Raw genomic sequence first — 24,550 nt, 5'->3', positions numbered from 1 at the left:
CACTTTCAATATAAATAAAGACTGCTCAGCATGGTATTTGAAATTTATCATTTGTAATCCTTCCAAATATTTGGTTTCATTCAAAACTGAGAGAAATGACTTCTTTGTATTTAAGGTCTTTGTTCATTTTTAAACAGTTGGTATATTTTTACATTTACCCAACTTGAGAAAAGTGGTTTTATTCATGAATTCAACTATTTATAAAAACTCCATTGTATATAAATTCATAAGACATGGTTTTTATCCTCATAATTTATAATTTAGAAGAAAAAATAAAAGAAGTCCTTATTTTGTTTTATATCTCAGACAGTATGTTCCACATAATTATGAGTCTGGTTAAAGTCCTCCACAATTCATTTACTTGTGTGAGCATGGCAGGAAAACACAGGTTAGATCTCTTTCTTTTCCTATCTTGTTCTTTTCACATATCTTTTATGAGTGTCTGCCTATTTCTTTCCCTAACATTACTTTCTCTCTCACATATTTTCTGGCTCTTTTTTCCTTTTCTTTTGCATGATACCTTGTTTTCTTTCTGTCTCATGCAGAGAGCGGTATGTACAAATGCTTGACCAAATTGCCCGGCAGATGATTGACTTCTACAAAGACATGGTAACTCAGCGAATAATGGACCAGCGCATTTTGGAAGAATTGTACAATTTTAAGAATGTTACTGAAGAACTGGCCAGGTAAAATCTGTGATTATCTTAAACACAAAACACAGGCCAAAGCCATGTCTTTAAAGAGAATAAAAAACAGGGAAAGTAGAATGGTTAAAAGTGAGGACTCTTTTTTTTCTTTTGTGGGGTTTAGGAAGAGAACGGAGAGGACTGGATGTAGATGTAGAGACATGGGTTACAAAGGTTAACACAAAACTAGGGCTATGTGTGTGTTTGATAGGGAAAAGACTCCTGTTCTCCTTCCAGGCCTGAGATGTTGAGATCTTAATCATGTTTACAGACAGTGCCATGATTACAGATGATAAGGTTTAAATCCCAAAGAGGAGGATAGGCATTAAGTAGCAGTCAAGGTTAGTGATCATCTAAGCTCGTGTCAAGTTGAGTAGTGGCAAGAATGAAAAAGATAAGATAGGCATGTCAGAAGGTAGAACGGAGCAGCCTGGTGGCCTGGCCTGTTAGCGTCTGCCTTCTCTCCATTCTGGAGGATCTCCCACATCATCTTTCTGCCCTTTCTAGCCAACCTGATTCCATTGCCAAACCTGCCCGAATTCCATCCAAATGTATGCTAGATTTCTTGATTTGGTTTCTAAGGGGTGAAAACTAGGGAGAGATGTACACATAACTGAGAAGATTCCTGAGTATACAAATCCTATTTCCTGGAACTCTTCAACTATGAATGTAAACTTTCTTTGCTTTATTTCAGGGAGCTGTGTCTGGTTCGGGCACATGATATGAAATTAACAAAGGAAGCAGAGAAGGCCCACAGGGATTTGGCACAAGCTCTCTTAGATGCTGAAAAGAATGCTAAGTGAGTTACCAAATGTTAACCATTATGTTCAGGCCTCACAGCTTATTTGAAGGAACAAAATTTTATAGAAACATTTGAAGTTTTTTATTACAACAGTGCCGGGAGGGATTAATATATGTAAGGAACTTTTATATATATTAACCCCTCCAGGCACCACTTAATACACATCTTGTAAATGTCTTCCTGTGTGAGTTTTCCGGGGCATATCCCTAGAAGTGGAATTGCTAGGTCACAGGCTATGCATAGCCTTGTCTTGCTAAATGTTGCCAAATGCCGTATAAAGTAGTCGTGCCAGTGCACCTTCCTGTCGGTGTAGGAGATTTTCCTTTTGTCCATATTTTTTTTTCAGTCTGATGAGTATGAATAAGTGTCTGGTTTTTGTTTTGTTTGCCACTAATTTTCCTAATTAGTAGTGTGAGTCTAGTTCTTTTTTTTAGATTTAAATGAATCTACTACCATCTTAGTGTTTTATCCTATTTCTGGGGTTAGCAAACTTTTTCCGTGAAGGGTCAGATGGTGAGATACGGTTTCTGATGCAACTATGCAATCCACTCTGCCTTTGTAATCTGCACCACCATGGTGAAAAGGCAGGCAAGGACGATGCCAGGACATGGCTGTGTTCCAATAAAACCGTTTACTGACACTGAAATTTGAATGAAAATAAAACATTTTCACGTGTCACGAAATACCGTTTTTCTATTGCTTCTTTAACCATTAAACGTATAAAAAGTAAAATAGGTAAAAAATTAAAAATATGAAATTCTTTGCTTATGTTCTATGCAAAACACAAGTGGTGAGCTGTCTTTGACCCACAGGCTCTAGTTTGCTGAGCCTGATAATTATCATTATCAAATGATAATTTGCGTTTTTAGTTTTTCTTATTTAACCGATTAAAAAGTAATGTTATTATACTATCATAGAAGCAGTATTGTGCCCTGTAAGTAAAGTAGAAAATATAAGCAAGCAAAAATGAACAAAAAATACTATAGTTTCCTATAGATTACCAATATACATCTTAGTATATATTCTTTTTTTCTATGTACATGTGCACACATGCATTGTTTTAAACCAAAATTGTACTGCATATACTGTTCTACAGGCTGTTTTTGTTTTTTGTTTTTTTTTTTTAGTCAACAGTCTACCTATTTCAGTAAAGTTTCACTTCTTCAATTACCCAGATAATATTCAAATTTTCCCAGTGTTCCCCAAAAGGTATTTTACATTGGATTGTCCAAATCAGTATCCAATCTAGGGCCACACATTGTATCTTGTTTTATATTCCTTTTAATCCAGCATAGTCTTCTGCTTTTTATGTGTGTGTGTGTGTGTGTGTGTGTGTGTGTGTGTATTGAAGAGTGACTGGCATGTCAGCAAAAACACAAATGTACACAAAATCTAAATTCAAAGGTATATTCTTACTTTTATTCTATTTTATTCCTTACTAGACTGAGAAGGATACCTTGATCATCTTTTTAGTGTTGATTTATTTATTTTGAGAGAGAGAGAGAGAGGACATGAGCATGAGTGGGGGAGGGGCAGAAAGAAGGAGAGAGAGAATCTTAAGCAGGCTCCGTGCTCTTAGCACGGAGCCTGAAGTGGGGCTCAATCTCACAAACTGTGAGATCATGACCTGAGCCGAAATCAAGAGTCAGACACTTCACCCACTGAGCCACCCAGGTGGCCCACCTTGACCAGTTTTTGCTCACTGAATATACTACTGTTTTCTGTAGCTGATTCACCCTTCTTGTCTTAGTAGATAACTGTTCTATACTTTGTCTTCTATCCTCATTTGTCTAATAGTATCTCACCATCCTCTTTCTGAGCTGATGAACTTGCTTTCTAAAAACTAGAAGCAAGCAAGCAAACAATCAAAAAAGTAGACGCAAACAGAAGAGAACTCAAGCTCTCACCCCTACATCTACCCACGCCCTGCAGCTGTGCTCATACATTCTATCTTCCCAGCTTTTCCTGTGGATGAACTGTCTCTTCCCAAGGCAAGTCTTTCCGCTTGTGTACTGTTACATCCCCACATATCTACTTGAGATATTTTCAGCAAATATTCCCTCTTTCTTCTCTATCTTTAATGTTTCCCTCTCTTCCTGATTAGTCCCATTAGTATACAAATATGCTATAATTAACACCCATCTCAAAAACAACAACCAAAAAACAAAAAGACTCCCATATCTTAAGACGGCACACGTATCCCCTTCTAGCTATGGCCTGGTTACCCTGCCCACCTCCCGTCCTCCCCCCAACCCCCGGCCATTATAGTAATCTTCTTTAAAAAATTGTCATACTCAATATGTCCACTCCTGATCCTCCCCTTTGTCACTTGTGAACCCACTCCAATCAGGCTTTCACTCCCCCAACCCCATCAAAGTGCACTTGTCAAAGTGACCAGTGACTTTCATGTTGTTGAGTCTGAAGGCTGCTTCTCAATTCTCATTTAACCTGACTTAACAGCAGCATTTGTCACAATTGACCAGCTGCTCTTACTTAAAACAATGTCTTTCAGTAGGTTACACTCTCCTAGTTTTCCTCTGCTTTACTATCTGCTCCTTCTTACTGATACCCCTTGCAGGTTCCTTTTCATCTCACCAATTTCCAACTGGCAAAGTGCTTGTTCCTTATTCTGTGGATCTTTTCTGTGTCCATATTTGCTTCCTAAATTACTCTCTTCATTTTCCTCGCTTCCAACGCCATCACCTGTATATACCCAGCTCACAAATATGTATCTGCAGCTTCACCCGTCTTCGCAAATCTGCACCCCTAGTTTCATTCTTTCTCCTCCTTGAATTCCAGACTTACGTATTCAACAGACTTAACACTCTGCTTAGATGCCTAATGTCCCCAACGTATTCTTTCCCCCAAACCGACTCCTTCCACATTCTTTTCTCATTTCAGTTAATGGCAACTCCATCCTTCCAGTTTCTGGGGCCAAAATGCTTGGAGTCATTCTCTGTCCCTTTCTTTTTCTCACATCTCACACCTCTCTAGCGGCAGATCCTACCTCCTTTCATGATCTGTGCTGACCCCTCACCTCTTTCGTTTGTGCCGTCTGCATGCCTTGCCTGGGGTGTTGCGGGGACCTCTGAATCTCCTTTTTACATCTGCTGTAGTAAGCCCACCACTGTGGGCCTTTCTCCACATTCCAGCCAGTACTGTTGTCAAAAACCAACTTCTGTGTTCTGTAGCCGAAATATAACTTGAAGACAAAGTTTGGGGATAAAGAGGACCGAGTTTTATTACTTTAAGGCAAAGGAGGTTAGAGCAGGCTACTGCCTTCAAAATTGTAGACCTGCCCGGGGTAAAAGGCTGATCTGGGTGGTTTCGCTAGGAATCTGGTACGTGCTGCCAGCCACGTTCCTCATGCCTTCAAGGTGATCTCATGCCTAGTGCTGGTGCGGGCCATCTGAGACTTGTGATTAAGTATCAGCGTCGATACCAAGTTCTTGGAACAAAGGATTCTACAGAAAAATAAGTGAAGGGAAAGAGAAGGCTTCAAGAATGAGGAAGAGAAAATTTTGTTCAGCTTGAAGTCAAACCTTGCCGAAGCATTAGTGCGTCCATCTGAATTTCCATCCATCTTTACATTTCTATGTGGTGTCAGTATTATCTATTAAAATTTGACTCAAATAGAATAATGTCATTTCTCTGCTCGAAATTCTGCAGTGGCTCCCCATCTTACAGTAAAAGGCCACATTTTATTTTTTTTTTTTTTAATTTTTTTTTTTTCAACGTTTATTTATTTTTGGGACAGAGAGAGACAGAGCATGAACGGGGGAGGGGCAGAGAGAGAGGGAGACACAGAATCGGAAACAGGCTCCAGGCTCCGAGCCATCAGCCCAGAGCCCGACGCGGGGCTCGAACTCACGGACAGCGAGATCGTGACCTGGCTGAAGTCGGACGCTTAACCGACTGCGCCACCCAGGCGCCCCAAGGCCACATTTTAAAAACATGGCTTACAAGACTCATCCAACCAGAATTTCTCTGACTTCTCCTACTTTATTTCAGACATGTTGCCTTTGTGCTGTTCTTGAACATACCAGACAGACTCCCCCCTTGGGTCCTGGAACTCTCTTTCCCAGAGAGCTCCCTAGCTTCCTCCTTCCTTCCTTCAGACCTTGTTCCTCCCCCCCCCCCCCATTTAAAACTGAGAGCATTTTGTGCTCTCAATCCCCTCTCCCTGATTTATTTTTATCTATTGCACTATCACTACTTAATATCTTTTCCTTTTTTCTTTATTATCTTTTCCAAATAAACTTTGTAAGGGCCAAGCTTTTGTTTTTGTTTTATTCTGTTTAGTTTTGAACAGCACCTGGCATTTTGTAGGCGCTAAACAGATATTTGTTGAATGAATTTAAAAAATAAGCTAGAACTTCCTTTGTGCTAATGTTCATTATAGGAGCAAAACATCTAAAACCAGAGAGAAAGGGAAAGAGAAGGAGAAAGAAATCTCATTTTCTTTAAAAATTGATGGTTCTGAAGTGGGACTTTTTTTTGTGGTTAGAAATTTTTAGTAATACTTTTTTAAAAATAATAACCATTTGATTGAAGATTAGGAAAAACAGAAACACATAAATAAGGAAGTAAGTATCCATAATTTGTTTTCTGAGTTAAATCACTATTAATATTTTGATATATTTTCTTTTTTCTATTTCTATGTATTTTTTATATAAATGAGATCAAAATGGGTATATAATTTTATCATTTGGGTTTCTCATGTTACAACATGAAAAGTTTTCCCACGTACCAAAGTATTAACAACAGGATCTTTAATTAGCTATATCATATTTTCATCACAGAGCCATTTATTTGGCCAATCCCTTGTTGTTGGACATTGAGGTTATTTCTGAATTTTTTTCTTTTGCTATTTTAAACAAGGGTCATTAGTTACCTTTTCAAAAGCAGTGTCTAACTTTCAGACAGTAATGTGCATAAATCTTAAGGGGATATAACTTGTTGAATCTTCATATATATATTCCCCTGTGTGACACCTAGGGTGATTAATTTTTCTTAGTTACTTTGAACAAGTGGAAGTCTCCAAACAGGGCTTTCAAGAACTGATGCAGGTAGTTCCTGGCTTTCATCAAAATTAGAAGAATTCTATGTCATTGGCCTTTAATTCTTGTAGCAAAGTTAATATCCCATAGCAGGTAGTGTCTCAAATGGCTTGTGAAATGCTATCCCTTTACAACTTCTGTGTTTGCATTTAATCTCACAAGTGCTTTTTTGGGGCGCCTGGGTGGCGCAGTCGGTTAAGCGTCCGACTTCAGCCAGGTCACGATCTCGCGGTCAGGGAGTTCGAGCCCCACGTCAGGCTCTGGGCTGATGGCTCAGAGCCTGGAGCCTGTTTCCGATTCTGTGTCTCCCTCTCTCTCTGCCCCTCCCCCGTTCATGCTCTGTCTCTCTCTGTCCCAAAAATAAATAAACGTTGAAAAAAAAATTTTTTTTTTAAATCCAATTTAATTGTAAACTTCGGTGTAAGTTTGGAAGGAAAAGTTATGTTCTGGTAAACATGAAGAAAAAATAGTTAAGAAAAAGGTACTTAACTTGAATATACTTAATCTTTTGGTTGGTTGGTACAGAATTTCTTTAAACCTTATATATAATTTAAAAGTATAGCGGCTCATAATTACTGGGCTTTGTGTTTTAAAAATTTTTTTAATGTTTATTTATGAGAGACAGAGAGAGACAGAGAGCTAGCAGTGGAGGGGCAGAGAGAGGGGGAGACACAGAATCTGAAGCAGGCTCCAGCCTCTGAGCTGCCAGCACAGAGCCCGTCGTGGGGCTCTAATCCACGAGCCGTGAGATCATGACCTGAGCCAAAGTCGGACGCTTAACCTACTGAACCACCCAGGCACCCCTGGGCTTTGTGTTTTTAATGAAGAAGCCTGATTCAGGGTGCCTGGGTGGCTCAGTCAGTTAAGCATCAGACTATTGATGTCGACTCAGGTACTGATCTCGTCGTCATATCAAGCCCTGTGTCAAATTGGGCTCCGAGCTGTGCGTGGAGACTGCTTAAGATTCTCTCTCTCCCTATGCTCCTCCCCCATTTGCATGCGTGTGTGCATGTACACGTGGTCTCTCTCTCTCAAAAAAAGAATACTAATTCTATTCTGTATCCTGAGTTTTTAAATGAGATATAGTGTTGTTATTCTGTTGGAATACCATGTTGTGAAAATTCTAGCAAAAAACAATATGAAGAAAAGTGTTTAGAGCAGGTAAAAGTATGTTGAATTTTTTAAGACTTTTATAAGCTTTATAAATGAAATGTGACTATTTTTTTCTTCTATTTCACTGTATATTAGTGTTATTAACGTATCCAGCAATTATACCATAATTACTTTATGATGAGTTTTAAAGGAACAAATTGTCTATTTTAGAACAAAGTTGTTCATTTTATTAAAAAAATTTTTTTAAGTTTATTCATTTATTTTGAGAGAGAGACAGCATGCATGGGGGAGGGACAGAGAAAGAGGGAGAGAGAAACTCCCAAGGAGGCTCCTCGCTGTCAGCACAGAGCCCGACATGGGGCTCAAACTCACAAACCATGAGATTGTGACCTGAGCTGAAATCAAGAGTCAGGTGCTTAACCGACTGATCTACCCACATGCCCCCAAAGTTGTTTTTTTTTTAATGTCCACCATTATAACAATTATTCAATAAATGTGAATTCTCAAAAACAAAGTCTGTATATATTTTTTAATTTTTTTTTAGGATTGTAGAAGAATACCATGACTTATACACATTGCAAAGAGGAAGGATGGAGTGTGATATTAAACAGTTAATGTCAGAAAGAGATGTCTGGAGCTCAGCCACATATGAATTGGCCCTAAAGGTTGGTTCATCTGGAATCATAACTCAGACTTCTTTTTTGCTGGATCAGTTTTGCTTTACCATTTTTTTTTTTTTGCTTTACCATTTTTAATAATCTAGACAAAATTTAAAAAATGAAGATGTGTATTTAATTTGTGAATAATGTGGCTATGATTGATGGGCCTTGAGAAAGGAAAGTTACATTTTTTTCTTTTGTTTCTTCTCTATTGAGTACCTGGCTATTGCCCAGTTAAGGGCTCTTTTTCTCACCAGAATCTAAGAAGTATAAGGAAGAATACTTTTTCTATTGTTTGTGAGCATGTTAAAATTTTCAACTTCTGCTTATACTAATTATAAACTAGGAAGTGTTATTTATATTTTTTCGCACAGTGTAACCATATTAGGATTATATCACTTTGGTTCTATTACCGTGGCATCTAAGATGACAAATGAATTGAAATATGGCAGTCTGTAGGTCATTACTGTAATACTTTAGGCAAGTACCAAACATCTGGGACTTGTGTTTACTAAGTATTAACCAGAAATTATGACCCTCAACATATTCACACTTTTGTCTCATTTTCCTCTGGAATGGTCAGACCTCATCTAGTATACAATGTTTCATCCTGTTGCAGAATTTTTAAATGACATGTCAAGAAGAAACAATCATGACAGTAAATATATAAGAATATATAAATCAGGGAGCTAGGCATGTTCAGTAGGAATAAAGAAGACAAGTGAGTTTCTTCACTCTAGTAGTATTTAAACAATAGAGAACTGACCCCTTGTAGTGGCTTCTGTGGAAAAATACCTTGAATTGGTGGAGGCTTTGTGTTGGCTCATCCCTAAAGCCCCTCCCAACAGGAAATGACAGCTAGAATGTCACCTTCCTGAAAATAACGACTTTGTCTCTTTTGTTTGTGTCTGGATGCACAGTGTCTAGAAACAGTCACTCACTGAATGACTGTATAATTGGTTCCGTATACCAGTGGTTCTCAAAGTATGGTCCAAGGACACCCTGCACCCCCTCCCCGCCTCACCAGGGATCCCTGAGACCCTTCCGTGAAGTGAAAACTAGTTTCTGCGTTATACTAAGAAGTTATTTGCCTTTTTCAGTCTCCTTTGCACACAAGTTACATTGGCTTTACAATGGGATGTTGCAGCCAACTGAATGCAGAAGCAAATATGAAAATCCAGCTCTATTAAGGCAGACATTAAAGAGATTTGTAAGAAAGTAAAACAATGATGTTCCTTTCATTATTTTTTTGTTTTAGAAAATATAGTTATTTTTTCATAAAAATACTATTTATGTTAACATACAATGGATTTATTGTTATGTTTAAGTGAATTAACAAATACATATTTTATTTAAAAAAATTTATTTTATTTTATTTTTAACTCATTTTATTTTTTATTTTTTTAAATTTACATCCAAATTAGTTAGCATATAGTGCAACAATGATTTCAGGAGTAGATTCCTTAATGCCCCTTACCCCTTATCCATTTAGCCCATGCCCCCTCCCACAACCCCTCCAGTAACACTCAGTTTGTTCTCCATATTTAAGAGTCTCTTCTGTTTTGTCCCCCTCCCTGTTTTTATATTGTTTTTGTTTCCCTTCCCTTATGTTCATCTGTTTTGTCTCTTAAAGTCCTCATGTGAGTGAAGTCATGTGATTTTTGTCTTTCTCTGACTAATTTTACTTCGCATAATACATTCCAGTTCCATCCACGTAGTTGCAAATGGCAAGATTTCATTCTTTTTGATTGCCGAGGAATACTCCATTGTGTGTGTGTGTGTGTGTGTGTGTGTGTGTGTGTGTGTGTGTGTGTATGCACCACATCTTCTTTATCCATTCATCCATCGATGGACATTTGGGTTCTTTCCATACTTTGGTTATTGTTGATAGTGCTGCTGTAAACATGGGGGTGCACGTGTCCCTTTGAAATAGCACACCTGTATCCCTTGGATAAATGCCTAGTAGTGCAGTTGCTGGGTTGTAGTTCTATTTTTAATTTTTTGAGGAACCTCCATACTGTTTTCCAGTGGCTGCACCAGCTTGCATTCCAAACAAATACATATTTTAAATAAGTTCAGTTTTAATTTCCAAAATGGTAAATAGCAAATAGCTATAATGCATATGAACAAAAGCTCTTTGGAATCTTCGCTAATTTGTGAGAGCGTTGCTTGGGAGTCTGTGCTATATGTTATCCTTCAGTTTGGTTCCAGTTCAGTAGTTTTAGAAAACACAAATTTATGATTCAAATTAGCTCATGACTTAAATAACAAATTGTGATGGAGTTAATGATTCAATGGAAAATTGATACGTGAAATTGGTTTGGGTTTAATAAATCACAGTGGTTTATTAATATCTTAGGTTCCTCATTTCAGTACTTTTTTCAAATAGGTAATTGAAAGAAATAGAGTTGTGTTGGCTAAAAGACTTTACCTCAATGAAAAAGGCTGGAATAAATATGCTAAGCATTTCATCATACTGCTGTCAGCTAAGGTAAAGATCAGTTCACTTAAGTTATGGGAAAAGAGACTCCGGTCTTTGAGGGTTGAAACTGTAAGACGTGTTTGCTAAGTTTATAGGTTACATTTTAAATATAGTTTTGTATTTGTGCTTTATTGTGGGTGGGATGAAAAATCTAAGGAAATGTAAACAAATGCTTTTTATATAATTGTCTTATATCCTAATTAAAGCACTTTAAGCAATTTAAGTTAATAATACTGAAAATGTTATTTATAGACTTATCATTCTATTAGTGTCTAAGCTAAAAGTAAAATGTAAGTAGCTGTGCATTTTTTGCAATTTTATGTGAAAATTCAAAGAGCACACTTGGTCGAAAAGGAGAGAAGTGGCATTTAGTGTGTTCTGGGGTCATACCATTTACACTTGTCATTTAATTTAATTCTTTTTTTAAAATTTTTAAAGTTTATTTCTTTATTTTTGAGAGAGAGAAAGAGAGACAGACAGACAGGCAGAGAAAGGGAGTGCATGCGAGCAGGGGAGGGACAGAGAGAGAGGGAGAGAGAGAATCCCAAGCAGGTTCTACACTGTCAACAAGGAGCCTGATGTGGGGCTTGATCTCATGAACTGTGAGATCATGATCTGAGCCAAAATCAAGAGTCAGACCTACTTAACCCACTGAGCCACCCAGGTGCCCTTTATAGTAGGGTCTTTATTTTTTGGATAAGAAAAATTAACCCCAAATAAATGAAATAGTATCCCCCAAGGTTACATAGCCAATAACTGGCTAGGATTCACATTTGGTTTTGTTTGGCCTTGAAATTCCTGTTCTTTCCAATGTACCACACTACCTCCCATGAAAGTAGGCAAATTGGGCTCTTGTCCCTAATATTTTATGTACCATGGAAAATCTACCAGCAAAGGCACTATGTGATGTTACTGATGATATTTTGAAGGAGAACTATCTTCTCAATTTTGATCCATTTTCTATGGATATCTCTAGTATTACAATATCAATACACTAATTAACATTATTAGCATATGCTAATAAGTATTGTGTGAATAAGTGAATAAGTGGTTTGATTTTATGTGTATTATCTAGGACACTGCAGACCTTGCACTGTTGCAGAAATTGACACAGAAATGGAGAAACTTAATGAATAAATTTAAAAACGAAGTGGAACAAAATGAAGAATCTATAAGGGAGAGATTGCAAATTGTTAAGGATGGCCTTACCAAATGGCAGCAGTTTTTCAGAAATAATAGGTGGGTTACAAGAATCTTTTTTTTTAAAGAGTTTTGTTTTGTGGGTTTGTTTTATTTTAGAGAGAAAGAGGGAGAGAAAGGGGGGGGAGAGAGAGAGAGAGAGAGAATGAATCTTAAGCAGGCTCTACCCTGAACGTGAAGCCCAGTGAGCGGCTTGATCCCATGGCCCCAGGATCATGACCTGAGCCAAAATCAAGAGTTGGATGCTCAATTGACTGAACCACCCAGTTGCCCTGGGTCTACAAGACTCTTGGTTTTGATTATATTGTGTCATGTCTGGTAACTCAGTCCAGTTCTTTCTTTCTCTCTGGTTCTCTTTTACCATGTAATAACTCTAACATTGATTTTGGTGGGGTAACTAGCAGCCTTTCCACGGGTGCAGTCCTGCTAGGAGCTTGAGTGGTTTTGTGGTTTCTGGTGCTAACCATCTCTATAGTCCATCCTGACCTCTCTACCCAACTGCTGCCTCTATTTCAGTTCAGCTTGTTTCCTTTTCTTTCCTCCTCTCTTCTTCCCTCCCCTCCCCTTCTCTCCTTCCCCTCGCTCTCCTTCCCCTCCCTCTCCTCTCCTCCCCTCTCCTCCCCTCCCCTCCCCTTCTCTCCCCTTCCCTCCCCTTCCCTCACCTCCCCTCTCCTCCCCTCTCCTCCCTTCTCCCCTCTCCTCCCCTTCTCCTCCCCTCCCCTCCCTCTCCTCTCCTCTCATTTCCTTTTCTCTCATGTCAACATATGTCATTATTATTGGCAAACCTGAATATCTAGATCCATCTGCATGTGCAGAGAAATAGAACCAGTGGGTGGCAGTTATAAGGAGATTGATTTTGATTGGTGTTATACTTTATAACAATTAGAGAAATCTGACAATGGCTGCCTATAAAGTAGTTAAGTCAAGGTGGGATGATGAAATCACAGCTAACGTTAGTGGGAATCTGGACTTTGAATCTAGTCTTGGCTCAATGATTTCTAAGGTTTTTTAAAACTTTAAGATGCTTGGTTTGTTGAGGAAACACATTTAGGAACCGATTCCATTTCAGATTGAGGACAATGGTATCGGTTTTTCAGATCCTCTAAGGTTTTCCAGTTAGTAGATTTTTTGGAAGTTCTGGAAGCTGAAGCTGGTACATATCCAAGCTGGTGACTACTGCCATTTCCTGTTTTTGCTGTTTGTTGACTCTTAGCTGGTTAGGGGAGCACGGAGAGCAGGGTTCACTTTTCCCTTTCTCTTCAAGAACTTCTTTCTCAAGAGCTTTCGCCTTGTGAGACTTCAGAGATATTAAACGAAACTCTTTCTTGCCAGAAGTTGGGACTCCTGAACTAATGTTGAGTCTTAATTATTCATTAGGCTTCCTATTCATTACATATTGTTTTGGCTGCTGTATTTAACAGGAATTATTCTTATGATGATCTAATTTTGGGTGTCAGAGACCCAGACACTGCCCTGTCAGTACTGTTATGGCCTCTGACCTTATGACTTGATTGCTCAGGTCTGATTGGAGCCTGAATTTATGTTTATACTTATATTTACATTTGAAAATTTAAAGATGAATGCCTGTAAGGAAAGGGGCTAACCCTGGAAGGCATGCTTGGAAATCATTCAAGAGAAACATAATGTTATTATGCAGTATACAGATTCATGATTTTCTTTCTTTTTTTTTTAAATGTTTTTATTTATTTTTGAGACAGAGAGAGACAGAGCATGATCAGGGGAGGGGCAGAGAGAGAGGGAGACACAGAATCTGAAGCAGGCTCCGGGCTCTGAGCTGTCAGCACAGAGCCCGACGCGGGGCTCGAACTCACGGACCGCGAGATCATGACCTGAGCCGAAGTCGGATGCTTAACCGACTGAGCCACCCAGGCGCCCCAGATTCATGATTTTCTTTGTTTATATACTGTTCTGAGACCCTGCTCTTATTCTTTTTCCTTCTTCCAGTGAAAAAGACATTTTATCTCCTGATAAAGAAAATATATTTGAATCAGTTATTCCAGATTTCAAGCAGTGGCAAAAGGTAAGACATTCTAATGAACTGTTTGGTAATCAAAGTGCTGTTTGTAAATTGCCACTTTTCACCAATGAATGGGTCACATCTCATCCTTTAAGAATGCCATATGGCATTTTATGAAAGACAGAAAATAGCAAGACTCCAGGGACTTTTAAAAATATGCTTAAGTATTTATTTTCAGTTCTATTTTAGATTTGGGGGCCAAATAAAGTTAGGCTGCCAGAAAAAATTGGGAAAAGATACTTGGGTGGCAGTGAGGGTCATTCTGATTCTCTCTTCTAATCATCAGATAGAAGTAACATTTGTGCCTCTCTTGTACCTGGCTTTTGTCTCAAGAACAACTTGGACTTTTAAAATTCAGAACATCTTTTTAAAAAATTGGGGTATGATATAGACATACCGTAAAATATACCAGTTTAGTGATTTTTTTTTTCAACGTTTATTTATTTTTGGGACAGAGAGAGACAGAGCATGAACGGGGGAGGGGCAGAGAGAGAGGGAGACACAGAATCGGAAACAGACTCCAGGCTCTGAGCCATCAGCCCAGAGCCTGATGCGGGGCTCGAACTCACGGACCGCGAGATCGTGACCTGGCTGAAGTTGGACGCTTAACCGACTGCGCCACCCAGGCGCCCCCAGTTTAGTGATTTGTAAGTGTGCACTTCAGTGGCATTAAGTGTACTTATTGTTTGTTGTGCACCCGTCACCACCGTCCATGTCCAGACTTGATTCATCTTCCTGAACTGAAACTTTACCCAATAAACACCAAGCCTCCTCTATTTCCTTCTCCCCTGGCCCCTGGCAACCACCATTGTGCTTTCCGTCTCTATATTTTTGACTACTCTGGGCACTGGAATTACAGTATCTGTCCCTTTGTGACTTATTTCCTTTAGCATAATGTCCTTAAGGTTCATCTGTCTGGTAGCATGTGTCAGAATTTCCTTCCTTTTATAGGCTGAGTAATACTCTACTGCATGTATATACTACACTTTGTTTATTAATAACATAGATACATACATACATACATACATACACTTATTTATTTATTTATTTATTTATTTATTTATTTATTTATTTATTTTAGGTTTATTTATTTTGACAGCAAGATAGAGCATGAGCACGGGAGGGGCAGAGAGAGAGGGAGAGAGAGAATCCCAAGTAGGCTTCAAGCCATCAACACAGAGCCTGACACGGGGCTTGAACTCACAAACTGTGAGAATGTGACCTGAGCCAAAATCAAGAGTCAGTTGCTCAACCTACTGAACCACTGGGGCCCCAATAACATCTTTTTAAAAGAGTTTGAGCTTTGAAAATAGATTTCATTAATCAAACTACTGTTATGTCCTAGCAGTCTGACAAAGGAAAATATATAAGATACTGAAATCCTCCAAAGTGAATGTGAGACTCATGGCCTGAAGAAGTCTCATCCAGATCCCAGGAAGCCGTTTTCTTGTCTTATGGAATGACTTGAGCAGAATATTCTCAAAATTGAGGATGTTTTTTGTGCTATTTATCATATAGCTAGTTTAGTGACTTTACTGTTTATCTGGCAATTTTGACATTGAATAGGTAAGATTGAAAAAAAATCATGCTGCTTTATTTAGTAGGAATAATAATTCTCATTCATTAAGCACTTTGTCAGGCTGAAGGTACTTTCCATACATTACCACACGTACCAAGGGATACAGGTTTTATAATCCCTGTGCCAGATGCGGAAGTGAAATTTAGAGACGTTAAGTAATTTACTGAAGTTGTCTATAAATGGTAACTGGCAGAGTCAGACCAGTCCAGGTCTCTCTAGCTCCCAAATCCTTGCCCTTAATTGCTCTGCTACATTGCTTCTTTGTACTAATTCCTCTTTTTGAAGGATCAGTGATTTGTTTGCATTTTCTGAGTCACAAATATGTAAATTGCACTTTTATAGGCTTTGGACTTGGGGTTAGACAAATAGAACACAACAGATACCTTCTGGCAACTTTCCCAGTCTAATGGGGATCATGTAAACAGGTCTATTAATCCTCACCAAAGCACATAGTAATTAAACATGTTCAGCTCCCTGGTCCTTCTTTGCCTGTCATTCGTTTTTACTCAAATAGGACTTAATATAATTATTTTCATTTTGGTAAGCTATGGGTTATCTTATGGGGTGTTATAATTAATTTAAATTCACTTAATTTTGAAAATGAAGCTATGTCATATGAAAAAAATGGTATGAACAGATAGTAATAGGATATATAACTCTAAAATAATTGGTAGATACTGGGAATTAAAGATCTGGGTAGACTTTGATGAAATCATTAGGGAATAATAGTCTAATTTTCTTACCCTCTCTCATTCTCTAGATGCTGAATGAAGATAAAGAAAAGTTTACTGGAGATTGTCTGGTGTCGAAATATGATTCTCTCAAGATTATTAAACATTTACAGGAAAACTGGACAGATATTGGGTTTGGGATATTTGGTCGCCATAAAAGTATGGAGGGGGAGCTGCCACCAGAGCAACAGCACATGAAGGAAATTGTGAAAACCATTGGAAGACTCTACAAAGAATTTGAAATAAGAATAAATGGGGATAATGGTAAGAAAAAAACAATGATACAATGCTTGACGTTATGACATTATAAAGCATTTTGATAGTAATTATTATTTGTATTACAATTACTATTTAAAAATCTAAATAATAGTGATTATATTTATAATACAACTAATATTTAAAATCAAAATAATACATACACATGGTTTTAAAAATTAAGCAAAAGAAAACACTGAGCACTGCTTTATTGAGATGTAATTCATATGCAATGCAACTCCCTGTTTAAAGTATACAGTTCAGTGATTTTTACTACATTCACAGATGTGAGCCACCATTACCACAGTCAATTATAGAATATTTTTCTCAAAAGAAACCCTGTACCCTTTAGCTCTCGCTCTTTTGTCCTCCCATCCCTGATTTTCTGTCTCTGTGGATTTCTCTATTCTGGACTTTCGTATGAATGGGATCATATAGTACGTGATGTTTTGTAACTGACTTCTTTCATTTAGCGTAATGTTTTAAAGGTTTACCTATGTTTTAGCATGCGTCAGTACTCTATTCATTTTTATAATGAATACATTCCATTGTATGTGTATATCACATTTTGTATATCATTTCTTTTTTGTATATAGTTTCTTTTTTTAATGTGTATTTTTGAGAGAGAGAGAGAGAGAGAGCATACACACAAGTGGGGGAGGAGCAGACAGAGGGGGAGAGGGGATCTGAAGCAAGCTCTGCATTGATAGCAGAGATCCTGATGTGGGGGCTTGAACTCACAAACCACAAGATCATGACCTGAGCTGAAGTTGGACACTTAACCAGCTGAGCCACCCAGGTGCCCCTTGTGTATCATTTCATACATTGATGGACATTTGGGTTGTTTCTACTTTTTGGCTATTATGAATAATGCTGATAAAAAATTTTGTTTACCCATTTCTGTGTGGAAATAGTTTTCATTTCTCTTAGGTATATATCTAGGAGTAAAGTTGTTGGTCAACTAGTAACTCTATCTTTAAGTTTTTGATAACTGTCACACTGTTTTCAAAGACCCTGGATCGTTTTATATGCCCATCCCCGGTATATGAGGGTTCTGGTTTCTCCACATCCTTGCCATCGTTATCTGACTTTTTGATTCTAGCCATACTAGTGAATGTGTAATAGTATCTCATTGTGGTTTTGAGTTATGTTTTTCTGATGATTACTGACGTTGGTATTTTTTAAGGCTTATTAACCATTTATGTTTCTTCTTTGGAGAACTGTCTATTCAGACAGATCCTTTGTCCATGTTTTAATTGGGTTATTTGTTTTTCTGTTATTGAGTTGTAAGAGTTCTTTATAGGTACAAAAGCTTTTTCAGATATATGAATTGTAAGTATTTTCTATGATTCTATGAGATGTTTTTTTCATTTTTTTGATGGTGTCCTTTGCAGTGCAAAAATTTTAAATTTTGATGAAGTTCAATTTATCTTTTTTTTCTTTTCTTTTTTGTTTGTGCTTCCAGTGCCATGTCTGTGAATCCTCTTCCAAATTTAAAGTCATGAAGTTTATCCTTATGTATTCTAAGAGTTTTACAGTTTTTGCTCTTATGTTATGGTATTTGACCATTTCAAGTAATTTTTGTATATTGTGTGAGGTAAAGGTCTAACTTCATTCTCTTGCATGTGAACATCTAATTATCCCACTACCATTTTTTAGAAATGTATTTCCCACATTTAAAGGCCTTGACACCCTTGTCAAAAATTAGTTGATGGTAGTGGTTTATTTCTGGACTCCCAATTCTTTTCCATTGATGTATATGTCTGTCATTGTGTCAGTGTCAAACTATCTTAATTACTCTTGCTTTGTAGTAAGTTTTAAAATTGATAAGTGTGAGGAGTCCTACTTTATGTGTTTTATGATTGTTTTGGCCATTTTGAGCCACTTCCAATTCCATCTTAATTTTAGAAACAGCTTATTAATTTCTATAAGGAGAGGATATGCTTGGATTCTGATAGGGATTTTATTACATCTGTGGATCTGTTTGGGCAAGTTTGACATTTTAACAATGTGAAATCTTCCAATCCATGAACATGGGATGTTTTTCCAATTATTTGGATCTTTAGTTTCTTTTAACAGTGTTTTCTACAATTCTGAGAATGTTTTGCACTTTCTCTTCTCCTCCCCCTCCTCCTCCTCCTCCTCCTCTTCCTCCTCTTCTTCTTCCTTCTTCTTCTTCTTCTTCTTCTTCTTCTTCTTCTTCTTCTTCTTCTTTCTTCTTTCTTCTTTTTTAGGAGTGGTCAAAAGAACAGATACTAACTTATTTATTTTATGTTTTTGTTTTGTTTTCAGGAATAGAATTTAGTGCTTCATCACTTACATATAACACCCAGTGCTCATCGCAACAAGTGTTTTCCTCAATGCCTCTCATCCCTTTAGCCCTTCCTCCCCCTCCACCCAACACCCCACTAGCAACCTTCAGTTTGTTCTCTGTATTTAGGAGTCTCTTATGGTTTGTCTCCCTCTCTGTTTTTTTTTTTATTAATGTTTATTTATTTTTGAGACAGAGACAGAGCATGAACGGGGGAGGGTCAGAGAGAGAGGGAGACACAGAATCCGAAACAGGCTCCAGGCTCTGAGCTGTCAGCACGGAGCCTGATGCGGGGCTCGAACTCACAGACTGTGAGATCATGACCTGAGCCGAAGTCGGACACTCAACCGACTGAGCCACCCAGGCGCCCCTCCCTCTCTGTTTTTTATATAATTTTTGCTTACCTTCCCTTATGTTCATCTGTTTTGTATCTTAAATTCCATATATGAGTGAAATAATAAAAGATTTATCTTTTTCTGAGTGGCTTATTTCACTTAGCCTAATACATTCTAGTTCCATCCGTTATATTACAATATAATTTATTATTTATTGGCATTTTATAATTTAGTATTAAAATGGCAGACTTATGACTACTTTTAAAAGTTATTACTTTTCTCACTTTTCTAGGTATCTCTAAAATTCTTTCAAGTTTGATTAGTTCTCTTGAATTCTGTTCTTTCAAGATGGAAAGTGTCCTGGAGTTTCCTGAAATGCATCTTAAAGAATACAAGGAACTTAATGAAAAAATTAATGAAATAATATCTCAGTTGGATGCCTCATTAAACATTGTTGGTACCATCCCTCCGTATATAGACTCGGATTCTGGCTCGTAAGTTCCCATAGCTTTCTACTGGACAGAAGGGAATCCCCACTTCTCCACTGCATTTTCCCAGTACCTAGCCTCAGCGACAGGCAAGGGGTGGGGGTGGGGGTCCGAGGAGAAACCTTGGATGTCCTTTTCCTTCCAGGAAAAAAGCCCTCAACTGGGAACTGGAAGATGAGGGAGCTCTGTGTCCATAACTCCAGCAGTCTGGAGTGGAGTGTCTGCCTCACTGAGCACCGAGGGGAAAGAGAGAGAAGAGTCTTATTTCAAATACCGTAGACTCTCCTTGCCTTTCTTATTGAATTTTCACAGATTGTCTTGACCACATGTTTCTGCGGTTGCTGTTTGTTCCAGAGGCTTTCAGTCGTTTGGTTTTGTTGTGTTTTTCAAACAGTTCTCACCCAGATTCACTAAGGAGTGGATCAGCTTTGCTCCTCACACTGTCATGTTGGAAACTGATCTCTTGAGAATTTTAAAATTCATTTTTCTCACTTTGTGATCTCACTGCCTAGAAGTGAATGTAAAGGGTAGGAGTGTGAGTTTCTACAGTAGAGAGTTAGCACTGAAGGTAAGATCTATATTGTCCCAAGAGCATCATGCCAGTTGCTACCTGCATGGGGTTAGGAAGGCGATGACAATGAGTAAGCCATTATACCAGGTGATTTAAGGTTTTGATTCACCTTTCCTGAATTCTCAAACAATTGGCAACACCTGAGTTTACTAGGTCCGGTGAAATAAAACCCTTTCTTTTAGCTGATAGTTTAACTTTTATACTCTATGTGAGTCACTTATCTTTATTTTGTTTGACTTTTCCTTCAGGGTGCTTCAAGCACAAATATTTAACATGATTCAACAATGGCTTTTGAAGATAGGCAATGAGATTAACAATGGTAACATTGAACTTCAACACCAGGTATGTACTTGTAGGGGTTTGTGAAATTATATTTTGCTTTGGTTGGGAGTTTTCTTAAAAGAAAAACTAGGTCATAACTATCCAATTGAAGCGGGAGGTTGGGAGGGCAAAATGGGAACTTATGTGATGTAATTACTCAAATGATTTGTATGGATATTTATTTTTAAATTTTATTTTATTTTATTTTTCTTCTTGAGAGAGTGTGCAGGGGAGAGAGAGAGACAGAAACAGAGAAAGAGATAGAGACAGAGAATCTTAAGCAGGTTCCATGCTGAGTGTGGATCCCACAACCCTGGGATCATGACCTGAGCTGAAGAGTCCCAACACTGAACCAACTGAGCCACCCAGGCGCCCCTGATTCTAATTTTAAATTCAGCTATGAACCTAAATTCAGCATGCCCTAGATTCTACCATTTAATCTCTACAACACAACTTTGAAATGAAGATAATAATGTTTCTGTTTGTTTATTAGGGATGGTTCAAGGATCAATTAATATTTTATGTAAGCAAAAATGAGTTATTTAAATGAGGGTATAAATCCAGGCCATTGATATAGGAAAGAACAGTTAGGAATTTATTTACTTTGAGAAGCAGCAGGGGTATAGCTTGTGAATGTGGGGGGAAATATCTTTAACTTGTGAAATCACAAGTCAGGAAGAGTTGCCCTTTTCCTGATGTGTTAATTAAGTTATAAAAACACATTCATCAACATTCCTTTAGGTCATTAACAGCCTTTCCTTCCGAGGTGGGAAGCTTGGGTTTTAGTACCAGCTAGGCTCCCAAGTTTGATTTTTATTTGTCCATTTAACAACATTTATTAAGCACTTAATTCTCTGTCAAGTACTATGTGTGGTTTTGAGGGATAAAATGATGGCCCATGTCTTAAAGAGACGCATAGGCTAATTGAGGTGACAGATGTGCAAACAGTTCTAATAGACATGTGTACAGAACAGTATAGAAATGTGGGGAAAGGATCAAGTTAAAGCCAGTGGAAGTTAAAAAGACTTCTCAGAGTAGGTCATGTGTAAGCCTGGAAGAATACTTAGGGACTCATCAAACAGAGAATGGGGATAGGGCATTTGAAGGGTATGGCATGTTTGACATTTGTATTTCATGATGTTTTCTACATTTTATGTCTGGGACCGAGCCTCAGCAAACACCATAATGCAGAACTTCCAAAACTTGACTGGTTCCCACTGCTGCCTGTGCCTCAGTGTTCTCGCACTCCTAAACCAAAAGAAACCCCTCACGGTTCAGTTTATTAAGTAGATAGTTTCGAACAACTTACTAAATATTTGTGTCCTAATAACTTAGTAACTTTGGAAAAGCAATACGTGTTAAAATAGTTAAACAAGGAGGCCATTATACTGGCGTAGCTCTGGTCCCTTTTGGTAGCCTCTATAAACAAACCAAAGCCAGAGTCAGTACACTTGAATCTAAGAAAACAAAACTCAAGGACTGATCATAAACAGGCAACTAGATTTTCTTGAGTATGAAAAAATGGAACTCAGGAACATCTGTCACAAGAGCCAAATAACTAAATTTCCCAAATAAGGCAACATTTGAGTTACAGTCAATTAAATAATTGCATTGCTTTGCTTCAGTGTCTTCTCTATAAAAATATTTTTCCTGGCCCCTGCCTGCAGAATGCCCCTGACCATTTTTTGGTTTTGACACGGCCTGATTCTAATTGCTTGCTCAAATAAGCTTTGCAAAATTTAATGTCTTAGTTTAACTTTTTAGATATACATATGTTGAAAGAAAAAGAAACCCTTTTATTCTCATTTAATCAACATTATTTACTAATACAATGTATGCACTTAACTACTGGACAACTTCTCTAACCTTGAAACCTGATGGGATGGTGCCACCCTCATTTCTTGTTGAACCTCGATTTTCCCAAAGTACTTTTTTTTTTTAACCACACAACCACCAATAAAACCAGCTTTGCCAAGGAAAGATGTCATCAAAAGTGATAGAGTGCATCCAGTGTTGAAACTGTGAACTATGTCAAGTTCATGCTGTGCTGATAGGTGTCACACATCACTGTTATTTCCCTCAAGAATTTCAAACCCCACGACATCCTTGAGAATTTACTTTAGAGCTCTGCAATGTCTTAGTGCACAATTGGGGAACTGCAGCTTTAATGGGTTAATACCCTTGACCAAACTAAAGAGGAAGAGGGTAGTTTAATGTAGTATAATGAGCAAAAGAAAACAAGGTTATCCTAGCTGAGTAGTGATGATTTGATTTCATTAAGAATGGTAGTGTTCATATGTGGATCTTGAGAAACTTAACAGAAGACCATGGGGGAAGGAAGGGGAAAAAAATAGTTACAAACACAGAGAGAGGGAGGCAAACCGTAAGAGACTCTTAAATACAGAGAACAAACTGAGGGTGGATGGGGGGTCGGGGAGAATGGGTGATGGGCATTGAGGAAGGCACTTGTTGGGATGAGCACTGGGTGTTGTATGTAAGTGGTGAACCATGGGAATCTACCCCCAAAACCAAGAGCACACTTTACATACTGTGTGTTAGCCAATTTGACAATAAATTATGTTAAAAAAAAAAAAAAGAATGATAGTGTTGTTGGAGCACCTGGGTGACTCAGTCATTTGAACTTCCGGGAAACTCTTGATTTCCCCTCAGGTCATGATCTCAAGGTCATGAGATTGAGTGCCCTGTTTTGGTCTCTGTGCTGCGTGTGGAGGCTATTTCGGATTCTCTCTCTGTTCCTCTCCCTCTGTCCCTACCCCCCTCAAAAAAAAAAATGGTAGTGTTGTTGCAAGTTAGACACAGGTATGCTTCCTATTTTTAAATTTGGTATGGTTTTTACTGTTTGATTTATTTAAAATAAGTCATTTATATTATAATCATGTTTTAACAGATGGATGAGTTGCATATATCTATGATCCAGTGGATGGTAAGCTTGCTGATTTTAATGGTGCCTGACTTTACTGACCAAGACACTCTCCCAAAGTTGGAAAAGGAGAGTGCTGAGGAACATGATGTAAGAGTTGCAAAGTTAGAGCTGGACGCAATCGCACTGGCCAGAAAGTTGTCGCAATACTCCAGCTATTTGAACAGGTGAAACTATCTGATTATTTTATTATTGTCCTTTTGAAGATTAAATGTGACATAAAGCAGAGGAGATAAGGGCGGTGAGGTAGCAGCAATCAGGGATTGTTTTCAAACCTTGAAAGAAATATTAGTTCAGTTTTTAAACCAGCTTCAACACTGCCTGGTTGAAATATGTGATTTTAGTGTTTTCCCATTGGCTTTAGAATTCTTTTGAACACAGTGTTACCATAGGCAAGTTGGGAAGTGTATACTTATACGGGAGAATTAGTAAAAAGAAAACCAAATCAAACCAAAAAGGCCCACTTGTTTGCATTAATAAGATACATCTTGCATGTTTGCACACACTGCGGGGGCGGGGGGGGCATTTTTGAAGAAGCTTGTAATTCCCTATGTAATTCCATGCAAAACTGAATGTACACTTATATTCACTAAATCTATTTAGTTTCACCAAACACCAACTGAAACGTCTCTTAAAAAAAGAAAACCCAAATGAAAAAAATCCTATATCTGAAAAGCTAGAAGATTCTTATCAAATACAGATAAGGTCTGAAAAATTATAATTTTTTAACTAGGAAGCATATGTTAGTACAATTGCTTCAAATTCAGGAAGTAGCTTTTATTTTCATTCAATGTTACCCATGGTCAAGAGTGAGAAGAATGAAAAGGAGGAACAGGACAAGGGTGAGAAACTTGAGAGACAGATTATTTTCCTTCGTGAGTCAATAGTTTAATTATTATGGTAAACTTCCATGGTATCTGAATTTAAAACACTTAGAAGAGGAACCAATAATAAATAGGTCATGCTGTGTGTGTGTGT

General features: G+C 37.9%; 1 protein-coding gene across 1 annotated transcript in view; it reads left to right on the top strand.

Moving 5' to 3' along the window:
* The window catches only part of AXDND1 (axonemal dynein light chain domain containing 1), an 83,071-nt gene that overhangs the window by 37,874 nt on the left and 20,647 nt on the right, over positions 1–24,550 (top strand). Inside the window, exons 9-18 of the mRNA XM_047077309.1 lie at positions 546–686; positions 1,381–1,485; positions 8,206–8,326; positions 10,710–10,811; positions 11,878–12,041; positions 13,968–14,043; positions 16,380–16,614; positions 19,544–19,745; positions 20,559–20,652; positions 23,540–23,739. Of these exons, the coding sequence (XP_046933265.1) occupies positions 546–686; positions 1,381–1,485; positions 8,206–8,326; positions 10,710–10,811; positions 11,878–12,041; positions 13,968–14,043; positions 16,380–16,614; positions 19,544–19,745; positions 20,559–20,652; positions 23,540–23,739 (1,440 nt within the window). The remainder of the gene's footprint in view (positions 1–545; positions 687–1,380; positions 1,486–8,205; positions 8,327–10,709; positions 10,812–11,877; positions 12,042–13,967; positions 14,044–16,379; positions 16,615–19,543; positions 19,746–20,558; positions 20,653–23,539; positions 23,740–24,550) is intronic.

Source organism: Lynx rufus, unplaced genomic scaffold (genome assembly GCF_022079265.1).
Source record: "Lynx rufus isolate CCGP_SWC_20201006 ecotype Redwood Valley unplaced genomic scaffold, mLynRuf1.p SCAF_15, whole genome shotgun sequence".
Classification (NCBI taxonomy): domain Eukaryota; kingdom Metazoa; phylum Chordata; class Mammalia; order Carnivora; family Felidae; genus Lynx; species Lynx rufus.
Note: the sequence above shows the minus strand (reverse complement) of the source record. Positions and strands in the feature narration are given on the sequence as shown.